At 50.0% G+C, this 20,381-nt stretch overlaps 1 protein-coding gene across 1 annotated transcript in view; it reads right to left on the bottom strand.

Annotated features, from left to right (window-relative positions):
- Positions 1-20,381, bottom strand: part of LOC141727365 (uncharacterized) — a 269,056-nt gene that overhangs the window by 144,372 nt on the left and 104,303 nt on the right. Inside the window, exon 3 of the mRNA XM_074533872.1 lies at positions 2,743-3,408. Within this exon, the coding sequence (XP_074389973.1) occupies positions 2,743-3,408 (666 nt within the window). The remainder of the gene's footprint in view (positions 1-2,742; positions 3,409-20,381) is intronic.

Below are 20,381 nucleotides of genomic sequence, written 5' to 3'. Positions count from 1 at the left end.
ACGGGACCCAGTCCCCTTTCCCCTGTGTGTACTGTAGCCCATATTGCTGAGGAAAAGGTGCCAATTGAGACACGGGTGTGTTTTAAACGGCCAAAATCAGGGATGTGTGTGACACCGATTTGCCAGATTTGCAAAGCACACAGTCCATGAAGGTTCACTGTCATCTGCAATGGTGCAGCGTGACCTTGACAGCACAGATGCTAACAATATTACAAACCTCTGTGTTTGACAGCTGAAATTGCTGTTGTAAAGCTCAAGCATCTTGGTGGAAAAAACTGCAGTGCCTTTGTTTGTGGAAGCACATCTGGCTGTAGTGCTGAATGGGTACCAGAAAAAGGTACCCAGACCGTCTGTAACTCTTTGTTTTTATTGTCTCATATTGTCCTAAATCCTAATTGTCCAAATTTTTATTACTCTAGTAAGATTGCTATTTTTATAACCATTTTATTACTATTAGACTTCTAAAATTTTGAAAAACAAGTTATTGGCATTTTTCACGCAGTGTCTGACACAACATCCCATGGACAGGGAGGTCACAGATGTGAAAAATGCCAATCCTGTCACTGCTGTGTCCCGGTGCTGCACCTAGGACATCCCCCAGCGTGATGGCCATGTCATCCCCAAGGGTGTGACACGGTGTCCCCAGTGTCACCACCCACCCTCATCTGCTGTCTCTAAAGCGGCCATTCCCATCCCACCAGGGGTCATCTGCCTGATGAGCATCTACAGGACCCACCACAGCCCAGATCTCTGGCCCGAGCCTGAGGTAGGACCACCCTACGAGGTGTCCCTGCCACCACAGTGGTGACAGCTGTGTTCCCTCGGTGTGACTGTGTCGGTGTCACCCCAGGTGTTCTATCCTCTGAGGTTCAGTCCAGAGAACAGCAAGGGACGGTCCCCACTGTCCTTCATCCCCTTCTCTGCTGCCCCCAGGTATGTGCTGGAGTGGGGACAGGAGTGTCCCCAAGTGCCACCCCTGTCCCTGGCTGGGTTCACAGTGGGGTGACAGTGACAGTGGGGACATGGTGGCAGGAACTGCATCGGGCAGAGCTTTGCCATGGCTGAGATGAAGGTGGTAGTGGCATTGACACTGTCCCAATTGGTGCTGCGGAGGGACAACGTGAGGTCACCCCCACGCCGCCAGCCCGAGCTGATCCTGCGTGCCAAGCGTGGGCTCTGGCTGCTGCTGGAGCCACTGGTGGGAGTGGCCTGAGTGACACAGGTCACCAGGACATGGGGACATCCCACGAGGCGGGTGTCACAGCCAGGGGAGGAGCAGGGAATAAATGGTAGCATGAAAGGGACAGTATCATAGTGGTGGTGGGGATGTGTTGTCCTTGGCCATGGGACACCTCATGGCATGGACATGTCAACCCATGGACTTGTGCCTTAGGCCACTTGTGTCGCCATCCATGGCCATGTCCCCCATGTCCTCATCCATGGCCATAGAGCCCCATGTCACCATCTCTATCTGTGACATCCCCCCATGCCCAATATTGCCATCCACAGCCATGTCCACACCCATGTCCCACAATGTCACCATCCGTGTGATATTTAAATGTCTTTATATTTACCCCAATGTTGGGTGAAGGACAAAGAAAAATGAGAGAAAATAAAGGCCAAAATAAAAGCATTTACGTGTCCATGCTGGCTGAGGATCCATGTGCTTGGGTAGATAGAAAGGACCTGTTTTAAGAGGGATTTCCACTCCATTGTCTCCAAAATCCTGGTTTTTTGACCCAGTCCAACACCATTTGGCTGTGGAAGATGCTGGTGGGCCAGAGAGAATTAGAATCATGGAATGATTCAGGTTGGAAAAGACCTCCAACACCATTTGGAATTCCTGGATGCCACCCGAAGCAATGATTGGATGCCAAAGGTCAGACTTTTTTGGTGTCAAAAGTAAAAAAAATGTGCTGTCCCCTATGAAATTCTGATGTCAGTTTGCATCCCAATGGATTTTTCTCTGGCTGTGTCTAAGTGCCCAAGGGAAGCCAGGAAGATGTGGAGACCACCGGCCAGGTGTCTTCCCAACATGGATCACCAGGACCATGGATAACCAAGTCTCTGCCCAGCGAGGGTCACTGGGGACCATCCAGTGGGGGTCCTCCAATGGGGGATGGAGTTGAAGCAGCGCTCAAAGCTCTTCCTGTCACTGTAGGACACAAAACAACACGAGCGCACACACTGCTGCTCTCAAGGGGGAGGAAAGGGAAGTTTATTTTCTGACTCCAACATTTATAGTTTTCTAAAGGTGACAGTGGATTGGAGGGTGAAAGTGCCACCTCTCCAATGACACTGGACAAACCAAAAGTCCATCAAAATTTTCTTCTAAAAAAGAATGCAAAACAATAAGTTATTTACAGAAAGTGTGTGAGAAAGTTTGCTACAAGAATTTAAACACCAGAAGGCTTAGAAAATCTTAAAAAATCAAAGCAACACTCTTCCTGCACACAGGGCACTTGTACGGCATCCCTTACTGCTGCCTCCCTTGGTGTTGGGTCACAGCAGAGTTCTGGGAGAAGCTCTTCCCACACTTGAGACACTGTCAGGGCCTCTCCCGACAGTGTGGATCTGCTGGTGGGTGACGAGGGTGGAGTTTTTCTTAAAGCCCTTCCTGCAGTCAGGGCAGCAGAAGGGCCTCTATTCTGTGTGAATCTGCTGATGCTTGAGGAGACAGTATTGGCTCTGAAAAACCTCTCCCCACACTCAGAACACTCCTAGGGCCCGTCCCCAGTGCAGATCCTCTGGTGGGCAATCAGGCTGGAGTTCTGGCCGAAGCTCTTCCCACATTCTCCACACTTGTAAGGCCTTTCCCTGGAGTGGATCCTCTGGTGCAGAATCAGCCTACTGCTCCTCCTGAAGCTTTTCCCACATTCCCTGCACTTATAGGGCCTCTCCCCAGTGTGGATCCTCTGGTGGGCATTCAGATGGCAGCTCTGCCTAAAGCTTTTCCCACATTCCCTGCACTTGTAGGGCCTCTCCCCAGTGTGGATCCTCTGGTGCATAATCAGGCTGGACTTCTCGATGAAGCTCTTCCCACACACTGAGCACGTGCAGGGGCATTCCCCAGTGCACACTGTCTGGTGGATGATCAGGCGAGAGCTGTCACGGAAGGCCTTCCCACATTCCCCACACACAAAGGGTCGTATCCCAGTGTGGATCATCTGGTGGAGTTTCAGGCTGGAGCTTCTCCTGAAGCCTTTCCCACATTCTCCACATTGATAGGGCCATTCATTGGTGTGGATCCTCTGGTGGATGATCAGGTGGGAGCTGAACCTGAAGCTCTTCCCACATTCCCCACACTCATGGGGCCGTTCCCCCGTGTGCATCCTCTGGTGGATGATCAGGTGGGAGCTCGTGGGGAAAATCTTCCCACATTCCAAGCACTGGTGGGGCTTCTTGCCATCATCAAGCTGCTCATAGACCACCACCTCAGAGCTCTGGCCAGAGCTCCACCTGCCTTCCTGGCACAGGGTGGGTCTTTCCTCCTCAGAGCATCCTGGGCTGGGTTTGCAGCCCCTCCTCCTGTGGGATCTCCAGGGCTTTTCCTCCCCGTTGCACTCCTGTGCCCTGCAGCCACTCAAAGTGGCCTCTGCCACGATGTTCTGCCATGGGGATTTGCCCTCCCTGGTCTCCATCCTCAGCTCCTGCTCTGGGGGAGGAAGGACAAGGAGAGGATGAGATTTGCATCTGTGCCACAGGGAAGGGGAAGGAGATCTCCCCAGTGCATCCATGGCTGGACAGCATCAGCAGTGGGGTTGTCCTGCATCCGGGGGCTGTGCTGGGCTGGGAGATGGAGCAGGAGAGAGGGGGAAAGGGGCACTGACTTCCTCCTCACCTGCCTGGGTGTTCTGGGGAATCTTCGGCTTCCTCGTCGCCTTCTTCTCTATCCAGATAAGGTTTGGGAATGGGAAATCCTGGTTTGTGGAAAAAACAAGATGTGAGTGCATTGCCTTCGAAGGTCCCACTGACCAAGTCCACCTCTAGAAGTCACTGGGTGGCCAGAAATATCTCCAAAATCAAGGAGTCCAAAAACCTCTCCCAGGAGTTCCCTGTTTCCAGTGTCCTCACTTTGGGGTTATGGGGTCCCTCTTCTCAGAGCTGCTGGGGGGCCCATGGGTCCTGGGAATTCTCCCTCTCCTGGGTCCTGCTTACACAGCCTGAGGGTCTTTTGTGGGTCCCAGGGATAAATTTATGATGCTCATATCCCCATTTGTCTGAAATAAGCTTTGCACCTTTAAGACTGGTTCTGAGAACAAAGACGGAGGAAGAAGAAGCATGGAGTTTGTTTTCTGAACCTCTCTCACTCCTCCACATTCTGGCTCCTCTGTTGTCTGTGGACAGACAGACAGCGGGACAGAGCCCTCCTTTGCTTTTAGTTAGTTTTAGCTAGCAGAGGAAGAGAAGTTCCCTGGACTGTGGTTTTTGGTTTTCCTATTTTTTGGACCTGTCTAAACCTGCTCTGAACACCCAGAAGAGCACCTGTGCCCCACCGGGGCTGGGCCACGGCATTTCCAGCACCAGAGAGACTCATAAGAGACTGATAAGAGACTGATAAGTGACTGATAAGAGACTGAGCAAGCCAAGCTACAGCCCACGGAGGGACATTGTGAGTTTGTCATCTCTTTTGGAGCAGCAAGCAGTTTTATTGTTTAATACTGTTAATTTTTGGGGTTGGTGAGGGCTTTGCCTTTTAAATAAACAGTTTTTCCACTTCTCTCAAAGGAAATACTTTTCCAGAATCAGTTGGAGGAGAGGCCACTTGACATTGCTCTTCTACAGGAAACACCTTTAGAGGTTTTTCTCCCAAAACTGCCCTAAACCAGGACATTGGCTTTGAAGGTCCCACTGGCCAAGTCCATCTCTAGAAGTCACTGGGTGTCTGGTGGCCAGAAATACCTCCAAAAACCAGGAATTCCAAAAACACTCTTCTAGGAATTGCCCATTTCCAGTGTCCTGACTTTGAGGTTACGTGGGTCCCTCTTCTCAGAGCTGTACTCTGGGGGGTCTTGGGCATTCCCCCCTCTCCCAGGTCCTGCTCAGGCATGCTGAGGGGGTTTTGGAGGTCTCAGAGCTCATCCTCCCCTGATTCTGTGGAAATTGTTTTTGTGATTCATGTCAATTGGCCATGGAATCAGCAAATCCTTCTATCTGCTGTGTTCAAAATAGACACAAAGAAAAGTTTTGAAACTTTATGACCAAATAGCCAAATAAAGCATCAAAATCAAAGAAGTATAGTAGAGCAAAAGAGATGAGGTAGCTAGATGACTGATGCTTAGAATAAAATAGAGGAAGTTGAGGTAAAGCTGAGAGATATTGCAAAAAAGCAATTTAAAGCTTATGTATAATAAAAAGCTTGATGCACTTGACAAAATCATGTAGCAGACATCAGTCTAAGACCTCCCTCCAGACGACCACAAGAACGATAGGAGTCAATGACCACCTGGAAAGATTAAGAAATTGATGCTCTCAGCTTATTGATATTTGCTGATTTGGACTAACCAAGCTGTCCTGGTTTAGGGCAAATTTGTTAAAGAATCTGCAAAGGAGGGCCCCTCCAGAAAGCAAACCCACACGGCCCCTCCCCCCAACTGGTTCAGGAAGAATTCTTCGGAGAGAAGTGGAAAGAACCTGTTTATTTGACAGACACAGCACACCCCAGCACACAAAATGAACAATACCAGATGACACCGCTCTGAGAAAGCTGACAAAATCAGAAAGTCTCTTTCGGTGGGCGGTCGCTCTGTTCTCAGTCCCTCCGGCGCTGGGCCAGCTGCTGCAGCCAAACGGTGCAAACCCTCGGTGTTCCCAGGTCCCAGTCCGGGGCAGGTTTGAGATGGTCACAGAAACAGGAGAGGAGAAACAGTCCAGGAAGGAATGTGGACTGTTTAGCTAGAACTAGCTAATAAGCAGAGGCCAAAGCAGAGCAGAAGCGAGAGCAGAAGAGAGCAAGCAAAGCAGCAAACTGAAAGCAAGAAGCGAAAACAGCCCTAAGTACTGCCCGTCTCTGTGTCCCTGATAAGAGAAACCCAAACAAAACTTCCACTCTTCAGAGCCGGTCTTAAAGGCACAGAACAGATGAATGGGGATACAAGCATCATAACGTCACCCCAGGACACTAAGGAAGTCTTGACTGGTAGGAAAGGTCTTCCTTGAGGTCAGGCACTGTCTCTATGGATAAAATTTGCTTCTCACATTTTCAATAGCACCATTTCTCTCGTGGGCCTCCAGGCACCTGCATCTCTTTTCACTTTCTAGAAGGCAGTGAGCTGCATCTCAGCTGCTTTTATTTTTTGGGACAGTAATGATGTTTTCTGAGGTGGTGAAACAGCAGCCAAAGGCCAAAAAACTGAATCCTGACCTGAGCTGACAGAAGCCATGAGAAAGCTGACAATTTTTTGTGAGAACAGAGTTGTGGAGCAGTGAAAAACAACTTGTTTTTCCTCAGAAAGAGCTCTAGGACTGTGGAAAACAACCTACTTTCCTTGAAAAAGAGCTCTAGGACTGTGATATACACTAGCCACCTGTATAAACTGTTTTTTCACTCTTAGATAGAAAAATGAAAACTATCTCTCACAAACAACTTTTCCTGCACGTACACACCAGGGGTTTGAGTGACCAATCAATACAGGGTAACAACTAGTTGCTGACCAACTGGGGATAGACAGGGGATGTTCTTAAAAAACCCTATAAAAAGGCTTAGAAAAAGACCCTATAAAAATCAACAGGATTGATCCTTTCTTTTTGCACCATAAAACATGTGCTGCATCCCTCTTTATAGAGTGCTGTTGCAGTGCCCTTTTATTTCATAGTTTTTTGGATGGTCTGTTCCAGTTCACCCCCTGTATGTTGTACTTCCCCAAGATTATTCCGAGGTTATATCCCTCCCCTTTTACCCTTCAATCACTATAATCCCCATTTTATATTCCAGTGCCTTCCCTATCCATCCCTGTAAACTCTGCCCCTGTTCTGGACCCTTCCCTGTCAGTCTCCTGTAAACCCCTTCCCTGCAGGTTCCGCCTCTCTGGAATTCCCCTCATGTATGAGGCCCCATTGGCCCATGTGACCTGCACTCTCCACCCCCTTATCCCCATTGGTCCCTGAGATGTATTCCCCTCCTTTTACTCCTCCCTCCCTGATTTCCTATTGGCTCAGTGATCGTGCTCACTCGCAGTTCTAGTGCTGTATAAAATCCTGAGCACACTGATGTGGAAGGGGCTAGCAGCAGGCCTGTTAGCTAAAGGAGCGAGAAGTAAGAAGAAGAAGAAGAAGCTGATAAGGAGCTTTCTCCAAGGCCGTAACCAAGGAGATCGAGAGAAGGAAGATAAGAGCATTCTGCAGCTGGATGAAGCATTTTTGGAAAGTTAGGTGGAGTCAGAGTAACTTTTCACCAATGGCATGGTATTGAATTATTGTGGCCAATAGCTAAGGTGGAAGAAGGGTAAACAACTGGAAAGTGTATAAAAGATCAGCCATTTTCATTAATAAACTGTTGCCAAGTGTTAGCAACTGAGACTGCTTGTGGTCTCTGCTTAATGTCATGACCGCCTCGACTGCGACACACTGGTGGTTGGGGGTCTTTGGTGCCTGTTCCCTTTAACGAATAAGGCTTCCTCAGAATCTCACACCAAAGGCCTCCCTCTCCTCTTTAGTCAGCTCCCTGATGCTGACACCATTCCAGCTGTGGAGCAGGTGGCTCCAAGGTTCAGCTCTCCCTGTTTCAGGGGAAGCTGTTCCCCACTCATGGCATGGCGGCGCCCCTGAGCCAGCTGTGGACTCCAGCGCGGTGTCAGCCCAGGGCTCCTGCTGGGCTGAGTCTGCCCTCAGGCAGGGCTCAGCTCCCTCACAGCATCTTGGTGTCACCTTGGAGCCCCGTGGAGAAGACACCTCTGTGCCCTCTGCCCAGAATTTCACTGCCAGGACAGCAGGAATGCAACCCAAACCTGCCTTCAACCTGCTTTGGTGGGAACTCCTGCACCAGGGGCTTTCTGGCCATTCTGCTGCTCACGGCCAAGATATTTTTCCTGCCCCTCTGCCAGGGCAGTGCCCTGTGCCTGTTCTGCTGTGAGGCTTCCTTGGGGCAGTGCCTTCAGTGGTTCCTTCAGTACTGGAACTGGAGTCGGCAAACACGACTGAGCCCTGGTGAGCCCTCAGGATGGCTGGGGACAACTGATCCACCTGGCCCATCTCAAAATTCACCCAAGTCCTGCTGGAGCCGATGGACCCAGCGGCCAAGAACGACTCCAGAGCCAGGTAGAACCACTTGCTCTTTTCTAGGACACAGCGGTGGCTCTACCCCACTGTGGCCAGGCATTGCAGGTGACCGTGTAGGGCCCCTCACCCAGGAAACCCCAGAGCCCCACAGTGCCCCATAGACAGATAGACCCAGCAGCCCCATCCCACCAGGGAACCAAATTTCAAGACCAATAAATAATTTCAACATACTCTTGACATAGGAAGATTTTTTTGGCATTTAAATTCTTTTGAGTAAATCAAGAATTTTGGGAGTGTTATATTGTATTTGCAGGGATGCCCAACGAAGGCAGGAATGATGCATTTAACTTCATGTTCTCAGAAGGCTAATTTATTACTTTATAATACTATCTTATAGTAAAGAACAATATACTATACTATACTATACTAAAGAACAGAGAAATGATTCTTAGTGAACGTTCAAAAATTAATAATGAAAACTCCTGACTCTTTCCAGAGTCTCGACACAGCTTGGCCATAATTGGCCAATGAGTCAAAATAACTCACACCAGAATCCAATCAAACAAATCACCTGTGGGTAAACAATCTCCAAACACATTCTGCACAACATGAGCACAACATGAGCACAACACAGGAGAAGCAAATGAGATAAGAATTGTTTTCCTTTTTCTCTGAGGCTTCTTAGCTTCCCAGGAGAAGAATCCTGGGCGGAGGGATTTTTCCAGAGAATGTGGATGCCACAGTGATTGGGATGAGTAATGAGATGGTTGGCTCTCCCAATTAAAGGGTGAACATGCTAAGTGTGTTAAGAGAAGTTGTACAGATGTATAGTTATGTTACTGCAATGTGTCCATCCTGCCCAGCATTGTTATCCTGGTATGATCTTGGTAGTCCGGGCATTTGGGGAGGGGCAGATTGTTCCTAAGAGGCATGGCTTAGCAACACCTGCCCTCCAATGCAGTTCCACGAAAGCAATCTACACCAATGGACAGTGACCAAGAGTCAACAGACAGCCTTTGGGAGGAGCTAGGGCTGCCTGTTGCAACAGCAAGGATATATAAGGGAGAGCAGCCATTGTGTGGATGAGCCAGCCACGTGGTTACCAGTCACAAAGTGGGGGAGGCTCCCAGTACTGTAATTTTCCCCTTATTTAGTCCTCTTGTTGAATTTTGGTTAAACTTTTATTAAAAGGTTTATTAAACCTTTCAAAATTTTGAGAAGTGAACAGTCATTTCTCACAGGGAGAAAAAATTTTAAAAGAAAGCTCTTTTTTTTTAGTTTATTTTTTTTCTTTTAAACACAGGCCATTCCTACCACACTCACAGTGAACCAAAGCCTTTCTCACCACCTGGACACCCACCCACCTACTCAACCCACTCCCCCTGGACTCTGCACAACTCCCAACACACCATTTGTCTGGGGGAAAGCACAGACTGTGTCAAGGCAGCAGAGCCCAGACCTGGAGTGACTTGCCTGGACCACTGGAAAGGAGGAAATCCAGACCCATGGACACACACACAAACACAGAGCAAAGTTTTGCTCAAAGGGTTTATTGATTCTTGATGATTGATTCTTCAGGGGAAATGGCCCAGGGCTCAAAGGGATCAGGGGGTTCCTCCATGGATGATCATCTCTTCATGCCACTGGGGAGGAAAAAGGACACTGGTCCTTCCAACGCTAAAAGACAAACCCCAGAAGGTGAACTCTAGAGCCTACTGGGGCATGGCTGGGCTTTGTCCCCAGCCCTGTCCCTGCAGGCACGGCTCACCTAGGCATCCAGAGAGGCAGCCAGGCGCTTCTGCTGCAGGAGAGCCCGCAGCTCTTCAGTCACAGGGGGCTGGGGACAAAGGCAGCATTGGAGACACACCGGGGACACTGGGCTGCACTGGGAGGCAGGGGAGAGCAGGGGGGCCTTGGGGAACAGGCTGTGGCAGCAATGGGGTGCAGGAGCTGCTGTGCTGCTGCCCAGAAGTGCTGGACTCCTGGCCAAGAGGCACAGCTGGAGCAGGGGCTGCATCCTGGCTCATCCAGGGGGTCCTGGGGTGACAGGGATGGGAATGTAGCAGGGCCCTGGGCAAAGGCTTCCCTGGGGCAGGGCATTGTCTGGGCTGTCAGGAGGGGTGCACTGGGCTGTGCTGGGACAGACTGGGATGGCCTGGGCTATGGTGGCCACGCAAGGGGAGGGTCTGACACCAGCAGAACTTGTGGTACCCACCAGAGGCGTCTCCAGGACCTCAACATTGTCTAAATCCAACTGCAGAGAGACCAAGAGACCTCGCTGGTCACTGGGATGTCCCTGGTGCCAGCAAGGGATGGGGGGACACCACTGTCCCCCAGTTCCCTGAGGGGATGCCCTCCAATGCCAGCAGCCCACTCACCTCCCAGAGATCATCTTGGGTTCCTTCCAGGAGTGCTTGGAAAGGAGAACAAAGGCTGGGTCTGGACTGGACCTTGTGGGGCTAGGGGGACACATGGGTACAGGGAGCAGGATGCAGGCAGAGGGATGGGAATTCAGGGCCTCCAAGGAGATCTGTTTGAGGTGAGACCCAAAGACACTGATCTGGGGTCAATTGAGGGCCCAGGGGACAGGGCTGAGGGTGTGGAAAGAGCAGGGTGTGAGGTACAGGGGAGGAGAAAGGAATTGAGGTGTAGGGACATGGGTGGGCAATGGAGGGTCTTGGTGGGGACAGAAGAATGAGGATGGGTGGGGACAAAACCAACGGGACTGGGAGATGCTGTGGGAGTGGGGGTGAGTCAGGGAATTATACAGGGGGACCCCTCTGCAGTGGCCAAGAAGAAAGGCAAAGGATTGAGGGGGGGCATGGAAGGAAAGGCCTCAGGAATGGTCAGTGGGAGGGCACCTGGGGACCCTGAATGGGACACAGAGGAGGGACCAAAAGGGTGGGATGGGAGGCCAGAAAGGGCAGGATGTGAGGACAGCATTTGGCTGGTGCCTCATGTTGGCCTGTGCCGGGAGGCACAGCAGGATGGAGAAGAGCAGGGCCACGCTGAGCACAGCCACCTTCATCTTCCTCTGGCTCTGGGCAGCTCTGCCTGATGCTACAGCAGGTGAGGAGCACCTTTATCCCTGCCGGGACTCCTCCCTGCACCCTCCCTGCCAGCCCCCAGGCCAAAGCCCGGCCTGGCACAGCCCCCAGCCCTGGCCACAAGCCCAGCCCTGGCACAGAGTCCACCCCACCTGTGGCACGGATCCAGCCCCCTTGCCCGGCATCCCTCCAGCTTCCTGCATGGGGCAGCTGCCCCTGGAAGGGCCCAGGAACCTGGGGGGCCAAGGAAGGCAGGCAGGGAGCCAAAGGCACCTGGGGACCCTGTGGGAACAACCCCCACTCCAACACAATCCATCTTCCAACAGCCCCCAGTGCCAGTTCCCCCATCTCCTGTTGCCCCTCCCCTCACAGAGCTTTCCCTGGGAGACACCCCAGAGCTGAGCCCGGCCCCAAACCCAACATGTGGGAGAACAAGGGGAACAAGGGACATGTGATCAGGTGGCTGATTGGCATCTCAGACACTGCAGACACTGGGGAGCACTGGGCAATGCTGATGATCTGCAGACAAGGCTGAGGGCTGGGGAATGGCTCAGGAGTGACAATTCCCACATCCACACAACCCGATATTCCTTTCCCTGCAGATGCCAAACCCAACCAAGCTCCATGCCGAAAGCACGGTCCAGAGAGGAATATGCTCTGCCGTGCCCCTCATCCTGTCACACATGCAGCCATGGAGCCCTCCCAGAGCACCTGGGTCATGGCCCTGGCTCTGGGCCCAGGCCAGCACTGATCCTGAGCAGGATGTGCCCATACCAGGCACATGGGGAAGTGGGCACCAGTCCCCAGGCAGCCACTTGGAGCTAATTAGGGTAACAGAGGTGCCCTGTGAGGAGGAGGGATCTTGGTGCCCTGCCAGCATCTCTGACAAGCCCTGTTTGCCCAGGCCCTGAGGCACCAGGAGGACATTCAGATATCTTGGGCTTCCAGGAAGGAAAATCCACAGTGAAGTGGCTCCTGAGAGCTGTCTGTGGCTGTGATTCCTGTTTGACATTCCAGGACAACAGTGAAGGGTTCTGCACATCTCTTTCCCCAGGGAAAATGTGGATCTGTTGGGAATTTAGCTGCTAAGGACTGGAAAAGTACAAAACCATGGCTAATTCCAAGTCCGGCACCTGCAAGATAACAGTGTCCTTGGGCCTAGCTGTGGTAGGATAACAAACAGTGAAAGAGGCATGAGAAAAGAGACATGTAACCCCTAAGGAATGAGGAAGAGTTGATGGTATAGTTTAACCAATAGATTGCTTAGCTTACAGAATATTCATAAGCTTATTACTTGCTGTATAAGTGTCTGATGCTCTCTTCAATAAACGGAATTTGCTTATCACTCATATTGAGTGTCTGAGTCTCCCCTCACCGACAAATGGCTCGTCCCCGACAAAGGCCCACATTTTTTCTCTGTGACATGGATCCATCAGAGAAGTGTTATTGACCAGCTGGGAAAACATTTCAGGCCACTGCCTTGATTGTTTGCTCTGGAACTCACCCAAGGAGGAAGATTTTCCTGGGGGGCTTTGCTGCTTTGTGTCCTTGGAGGAGAGACCAGAGTGTCCTCCTGACACTGAGGTCACCTTGGAGAGAAATTGAGGAAGTGTCTGCAGGGCCCTAAATAGTGATGAATGGATGAAGGAGATTCTCACTGTCCTGACCCACTATCCAGCAAAACCACAGCCAAGGGAAGAGGCCTGGAATCAGGGGGGAAGCAGACCTTGTTGAGCCTGGTGCACATTGGGCAGTGTGGGGTGATCCCCTGCTGGTGTCCCAGCTGTCAGTGCAGTCCCACTGCTCTGATGGGGACTGGATCCTTAAGAAACAAAAGAAGTGATCAAGTTCAGGGGCGGAAGGGGTCTGGTCACACTTCACTTCTCTGGGAGTTTCTCTCCGAGGGGGGACATTCCATGAGAATGGGGATGCGGTAAAGGACAGGGCTGAGGGCAGCTGCTCCCTCTCTCTCTGGGCTTCTGTGGAGGACGTTGGGAGCTGCTGCTTGGGAAAAGGAATTGGTTGCTGCGGGTGGCCAGACCAGCTTCCCCAGGCAGGTGCTGTCAGGTGCCTGCAGCACCGAAAGTGTCTCCACTTGGGGCTGCCTTGACAACTCCCCCAGCCCAGCAGACCCTGAGCCCGGATGGTGCAATCAAACCTCACCAGAGGGACGAGAGGACTCCTTGCAGAGCAGAGCCAGCCGGGTTTATAAAGGGAAAATCCCAGGGTCCAGGTGAAGTGAGGGTGAAGAGTGAAAGAGGAGCAAGCAGGAACACAACCTCTGCTGAAGGGAACCAGAGGCGAAGAGCCAGAAGCAGGGCTGGGGCCAGGGTATATAACTGGAGGAAGGCAGGAGGGGTCAGGGTACAAATGATCCAATGGAGAAGGGAGCCAGGGCTGGAGATAAGGTGGGGTGACACAGGATGCACCAATGAGGGAGCAGCAATTTTTTGGAAAAAGAAGACAAAACACAGCAATTTCCTGGTGCCAAGACTGTCACCACCGAGACCTGGTATTTGATGGCACCGCCGATGCCCAGATCTGGACATTTCCCTGTGCGACCACAGCCCAAGTGCAGCAATTTGCTGGCAAAGAAAGCCAAAACCAGGCAAATACCTGGTGCCTACACCAGCCCAATCTTGTGTTTGCTGACACTGCCAGTGCCCAGATCTGGAATTTTTCAGATGCCTGCACAGCATAATTCCAGCAGTTTGCTGGCACAGAAAGTTGGCAATTTCTCAGTGTCATTTGGCAATTTCTCAGTGTCAGCACATTCCCTGCCAAGATCTGGTGTGTGCTGGTGTTGAAGATTGCAATGCAAGATGTTTTCCATTACCATCTGTATGGCAGATTACCTTTGTCAAGTGGGCAGTTTGCTTTATCTCTCTCTTTGAGTGACCACATTCACACCTCCCTCTGGAGGGGACATCTGCTGATAACAGAGTATTGAATGTCACTGCATGACTGATAAGAACTACAACATCCCATTGTGAGATGCTCCGCCCAGAGGGAGGAGCCAAGCATTGCTACCCAGATATAATCCAGAGGTTTTTGAGACCACAGCACGGCTTTCTCCATGGGATTCCCCAGAGGAACAGCAGCTGTCTCTTCTCCCACAGGGTCTTCAGAGGAAGAATACATCCTTCTCTATAGATCTCCCCCGCTCCAGCAGAACCACACCTGACACTTCAGGAGGGCTGCAGCCACATTTCCAATTGGACTGCCACCAACACCTTGACCCACAGGATGTCAGGTTGGGTTCTAACTCTGTCAGTGTTGTTCTAGTGTACCGCATTGTTTATTTTATCCTTTTATTTTTTCCTTTCCCTATTAAAGAACTGTTATTTCCTGCTCCCGTATTTTTGCATGAGAGCCCCTTAATTTAAAATGTATAGCCATTCAGAGGGGTGGGGAGGGTTTACATTCTCCATTTCAGGGGAGGCTCCTGCCTTCCTTAGCAGACTCCTGTCTTTCCAAACCAAGACAAAAACCTTTGACTGGACAGGATCTTTTGGATCCATTGTCCCTCAAACAGGTCAACAGGTGACCCTGTTGTAATGCCAAGTAACAAAGAGCAGCACAAATGACACAAAGAAAACATGGCCAAAGAGGGAGAGGCCCAATGAGGAAAGGATGTAGTGGGACACTGGCACATTGAGTAAGCTGCACTCCCATAATCTCTAGGCTAGCAGGTCCTGGTCTCACATTCTTCTCTTGGTTTATTTATATTTTGTTTATTTATCTATTTATTTTCTTTTCACCATGAAAAATATATACAATTAAAATATGTAATCAAATTTTAAAGATACAATCAAAACACATTAATTCAAAACTACATCTAAAGATCGGAACATATGTACATCTGTAACTATGAAGCCTAACATATCAATCCTATTCTTCAAACACTTCATACAGGCAGCAGCTTCTTCTTGAGCTTGGAGGAAAGAGAGCTCTTCTGGACGGGAGGCGAGGACTTTGTGGGTGAGGGAATATGGGAACAGTCTGGAGAAAACTTCTCAGTAAGACTATAACCAGCCAGATCTGCAAAATGGAGACACAAAGTTTAACAGAGAGGCAAAGTTTAACAGAGGCCACCATGTAAACCTAAAGCATCTGAAGCTCCATATTTCCTGGGACACATTTCCTGAAAACTTCTAAACAGCTGCACAGGGAAACATGCTGCTGCTGGCAGACACTTGAGGCAGGCCAGGGCACAACCCTGAGCCACTTGCCCAGAGCTAGCACAGGCACAGCCTGGCCTCTGGGCTGCCTTGGGACAGCAGGGAGCCCAGAGCCCTGTGCTCCCCAGGAATGGCTCAGCTGCACATGCACCCTCCTGCTCCTCTGCCTGCCCCACAGCTCAGCAGCCCTACAGCTCCAGGGGCACTGGCAGTAGCACAGCTCATTGCAGGGGCACATGCAGGGCACAGCTGTTCCCTGGCAACGTGCACAGCCTCTCTGGGCTGCCACAAGACCCTTCCTCCCAGCAGAGATTGGCCCAGCTCCCCCCTCATCTCTGTGTGAGGCTGAGCCATGATTGCCCTTCACCTTGTTCTCAGTCTGCAGCTGCTTCAGGCCCCCCATGCCATGACTAGGAAGGGCAATGGAGAGAGTGGGGGCAGATGCACACCCTTTCTTAGGATTTTGTCATTTTCGGCACAGCTCAAAAGGCAAATCCAGAGGTGTCCAACTCAGCACTTCCTCAGCTTTCTGGAGAACATCTCACCTTCACCAGCCCAACATTTTGGAGAGGTTTTCCCGCACATGTGGAGGCTTGCTGGCAGCACATTTCTTCAGCTGGGTGCCCATCACCTTGTAGAGGGCAGAGGCGAGCTTGGTGGTCACGGTGCGGACGTTGGCGCTCCGCACAGGCAGCGCCTTGTTCCCCAGGAAGGACCAGAGCACGGGCAGGGCGTCGCGCTGGATGACTTCAGGGCTCCTGGCATGAACCCCCTGCACAAGCACTGCAGGGACAGAGACACAGCTCCTTATCCACCAGCCTCACTGCAAACAAGGATCTACCTCTGCTTCTGCTTCTTGCCAGCCTCTCTGGCCAAAAGCAGCAAAATAGCACCCAGAGCCCCTTGGTCCAGAAATGGGCAAAGCAGCTGATCATCCTGGAAACAGAACCACCAACCCCTCAGGAATAATTTCTCCAACCAGGGCCCTTGTCCCTGTAGCAGACTTCCTACCTTCACTAAATTATTTCAGTATCTCTGCATGAACAATGAATGAAATGTCCAATTGCCTTTGATTTCCATTAAGAAGTTGTCTAAACCAACACTGAAGATTTGGAAATGTACCATAGAGAGGAAATTGAGAGATTTCTAATAAAAGGGATGATTCCATTTTTGTAACTTTGATGTCAAGTGCCAAATGTCTGTTCTGGCTCTTCCCTGTGCTCAGTGGCACACAGCAAAGGGCAGGATTAGAACACACCTCAAAACTCCAGCCCACCAGAGATGGCTGCTGCCTGACAGCTGGATGAGAAACATCAGTGACCAGCTGTTGTCTTTGGCAGAATGCTTTTGGGGCTTCCAACAAAGAGCTGTTTCAAACCTCAGGGTGTCTTAGACAATTACCCAGACCCCATTGCCTTGGCATTTGGACATCTCCACATTTTAATGCCACTTCCCCTCCCAATGGTAATGGCATTTTTTCTTATAATGTCCACTGAAATAGGGGCATAGAGAAAGAAAAATGCTACACAGGGGACTGAAATGTAGCCAAAACACGAGTGTTTTCTCATATTGTCTCTGAAATCTCTCTGCCCATTTTCTGAACTGAACTGTATCAAACACAGACAAATGTTTACTGCCAACAGGCTCCTTGCAACAGGCAGATTTGGCTAAGAGATGAAAACCTGAAATGCTCTGGAGACCATTCTTATTTTCTAATCGGACAAAATGTTATTCAGCAGCAATTTAATATTCTGTGGTGGAAGAGACTTCATTTTCTCTATGCTGTTAATCCACCAGCAGACATCAACATTGAAAGAGCTCCTGCAAGTACCCAAAACCAATTCTTCTAAGCAAGAAAGGGTTATGGTACCCATTTTAAAATGGGAATTCATTTGAATTTAAATGCAATTAAAGACATCAGTGACTACTGAATGTGAGGAACAGCTGTCAGGTCCTGCTAAATCTCAGAGAGAACATCTGCTTTTTCTAAAGTAGTCCTAATTTATGGTTAATTCCTTTATTTGAAAAAGAGATCAAAAGAACTGATAAACTAAATTCCCTATTGCTGAAGATCTATATTTTTCAAATGCTCTTTAAAGGTCCTTTGACATTCCCAATTGCTGAACATGCTCTTTTGAGATTCCTAATGAAGACACAAAGTGTATTAAACCTTGCATTCAAAGATGTTGGCATAATGAGCAGTGGATTTAGCCCCAGTTAAAGCAAGGCTATCAGTCATCTTCTCTACTATATATTGAGATTATAATTTTTCCATTCCTTGGCTCTTGCTGACATAGCAAGCTCCTCTGAGGAATCAATTATCAGATGCATTTGTAGCATTTTGGACAGTGCTGACACAGGCAGACACTGTTTGCACACCCTGAAAGGCTCAGTCCAAGGCCACTCTGACAGCACAGGCAGGGAGCCTCAGCACTCTGCTTCTGTCCTGTGCCCCAGAGGTGCCTTGCACTAAATCCGTGCCTCTGATACCTCTGTTGAGTTTTGACCTAAGCTGTGACCCCTAGGCTCTGCACGGTTCAGTCTCAAAACTTTCCAAGAGAAAAACAAGAATTCTGTGAGAACAAAACAAACTGATGCCCTGAAACAGCATTTGCCACCATTTCCCCTCAAAGATCACAGATGTCCCTGAGCTCCCCAGAGAGGAGCCAGCTGGGGCATTTTTAGCCCTCCCTTTGCTGGAGGTGGTTCTGAGATGCCCCAGTGAGAGCTCAGCCCCAGGCCGAGCGCTGCCCCCATCTCAGATGCTCTGCAGCAGCCAGGGAAAACCTGCCAAACCCACCTGCCTTGGCTATGGGGCAGCAGGGACAAGCTCAGCACCTCCTGGTTTGGAGGAGCTGCTCTGCCGTCTGCTCACAGGCATTCCCTGTAAATGCTCCCTGGGAAGAGCTCTGGGCTCAGAAGGGGAGGCCATACCTGTGATACACTCGGTGACATCCAGCAGGGCTTGGCCACTCAGGTGATTCCATTGGTAGCTGAACTCTTTCAGCAGTGACACTTTATCTACAAGGGAAACACATGTTTCTGCTCACTTTTCTCAGGTCATAGGAGAAAGGGCAGGGCCAACCCCATTTTATAAAATCAAGCACACTTCTGCAAATGTTTGAATCCTATTCTTCTTTGCTTCCAGCATACTTGGCAGGGTTTTAAATTCCAAAAGAAAAGCTCTCCTTTCACATTTGTAAATCCAAACATGTCTGCTGTACCAGGAGCTGTGTTAAAACATTTCACATCAGAGACCTCAAGGGTTCAGTCACATGGAAGCAGTGAAAAGGTTTTGCATCCCAGAGCAAAAAGGAAGAGCCCCATACTTGGGACACAGAAAGGCACTGAGTCAGACAATTCCTGGGATCACAGAGCAGCTGGGGAGGAGAAAGTGGAAACTCCCCTTGAAGACCTGCCTCTTCAACGCTCCTTTTTTCAGGCATATTCCCCCAGTACGGAATTTTCGGAGCTGACATAAATGTGTGTGGCAAAGGAATTTAGAGCAGCCCTTGCCTATGTAGTTAATTGCTCTGGCCATCTTGCCCCATGCAAAACAACAAGTGGAACAAGGCATCATTGACAGCTGGGTTTATACCTGTTTGATATAAACAAATGAACTTGGTGAATCACAAGTTCCCCTTTGAACATAGAAGACAAAGAAGAAAAGTGGAAAATAGGCAGCTAATGCCTCTAATGTAGAGCCTCCCAGGTGGCTGCTCTGCAGAAGCTCTGGTGGGTCAGTGTCCCTTCATGCCAACAGCAAAGCTGTTCATTTGGGACGTCAGATGGTGCCCAAGCAAACTCCAAAACTCCCTTTGCCTCTGAACTGTAGCAAAGCTGCAGTCAAGGACTTGCTCTTCAGACAAGCAGCACAGAGCCAACGGCTCCTGGGACTGCTGGAGAATGCTGATCCCATTCCAGCCTGTTGGGGATGGTGCATAAGGACTGCACCTGCACAGCCTCTGGTGGGTGTCAGCTGGAGTGTTCCACAGACAAGAGCAGCTGTCAAGGCACTCAGCGCTCTCTTGTGCAGGAGAGACAGAGATGAAGCTGAGGAGAGTCCCTGACAGGGCTCAGCCTTACCCAAATGAGTAATGGATTCTCCCAGTGCTTTCACAGCTGCCCCACGAATCCTGGGATCCTTTGAGTTCAGGTTCTTTGTTATTCCCTCCACCAAACCAATGATCACCGGGTTCAAAGCATCTTTCAGGGCCCCTGTGATTTCAGCCAGCACGTCCAGTGCCCTCTGCTTCACTTTCTTGTGGCTGTCAGATATTCTCAGGACAAAATATTCAAAAATCTGTGAAGAGAACAAGCAACGTGAAAGTTGGATTCAAATGTCCTTGTTTGAAGAGTGGATGTAGCAGTCAGCAATGTCAAAGATGAAAGTGATCCTTTCTGTCAGGTCAGCACTCGCTTGCACAATTTCACTGTTTTCCTGTGGGCCACTCACTGGAATGGTGGCACAACCTCATGCTGGTTGAAAGATTTTCTTCTGATTTTAGGAGGTTTGGCTGGGGACAGAATAGTTCCTATGGTATTTCTCTCCATCTATAAATCATTAAATTAATTCCATTTATTAATGCTAAAGAGTACCTTTGCTTTGAATGGAAGCAGATGTTTACAATGCCCGGTTTTCTATACAGTTGCCTCAAGTACTGAGGGCAATTATGATTTTGCCAAAACTATGGCTGGAGGAGATCTAAGTTTTCTTTTGTTTGTTTCTGAGCCAGTGTCTGGAGAAGTGCAGGGCTCTGATCAACTCTTCCAATATCTGGACCATTTCTCTAAGTAACAAGTAGACTTCTGAAATGTAATGTGCTGTACAGCTCTCATTAGAGCAGGTTCAGTCCCTTGACAGCCTCATTATCAGGCACCTTTTCCTGGAAAAAGGGAAAAAGCAGCTACTGGGAGGGGAAGGCAGAGATGAGTC

This window comes from Zonotrichia albicollis, unplaced genomic scaffold (genome assembly GCF_047830755.1).
Source record: "Zonotrichia albicollis isolate bZonAlb1 unplaced genomic scaffold, bZonAlb1.hap1 Scaffold_121, whole genome shotgun sequence".
Classification (NCBI taxonomy): domain Eukaryota; kingdom Metazoa; phylum Chordata; class Aves; order Passeriformes; family Passerellidae; genus Zonotrichia; species Zonotrichia albicollis.
This window is presented reverse-complemented; position numbering and strand designations above follow the sequence as displayed.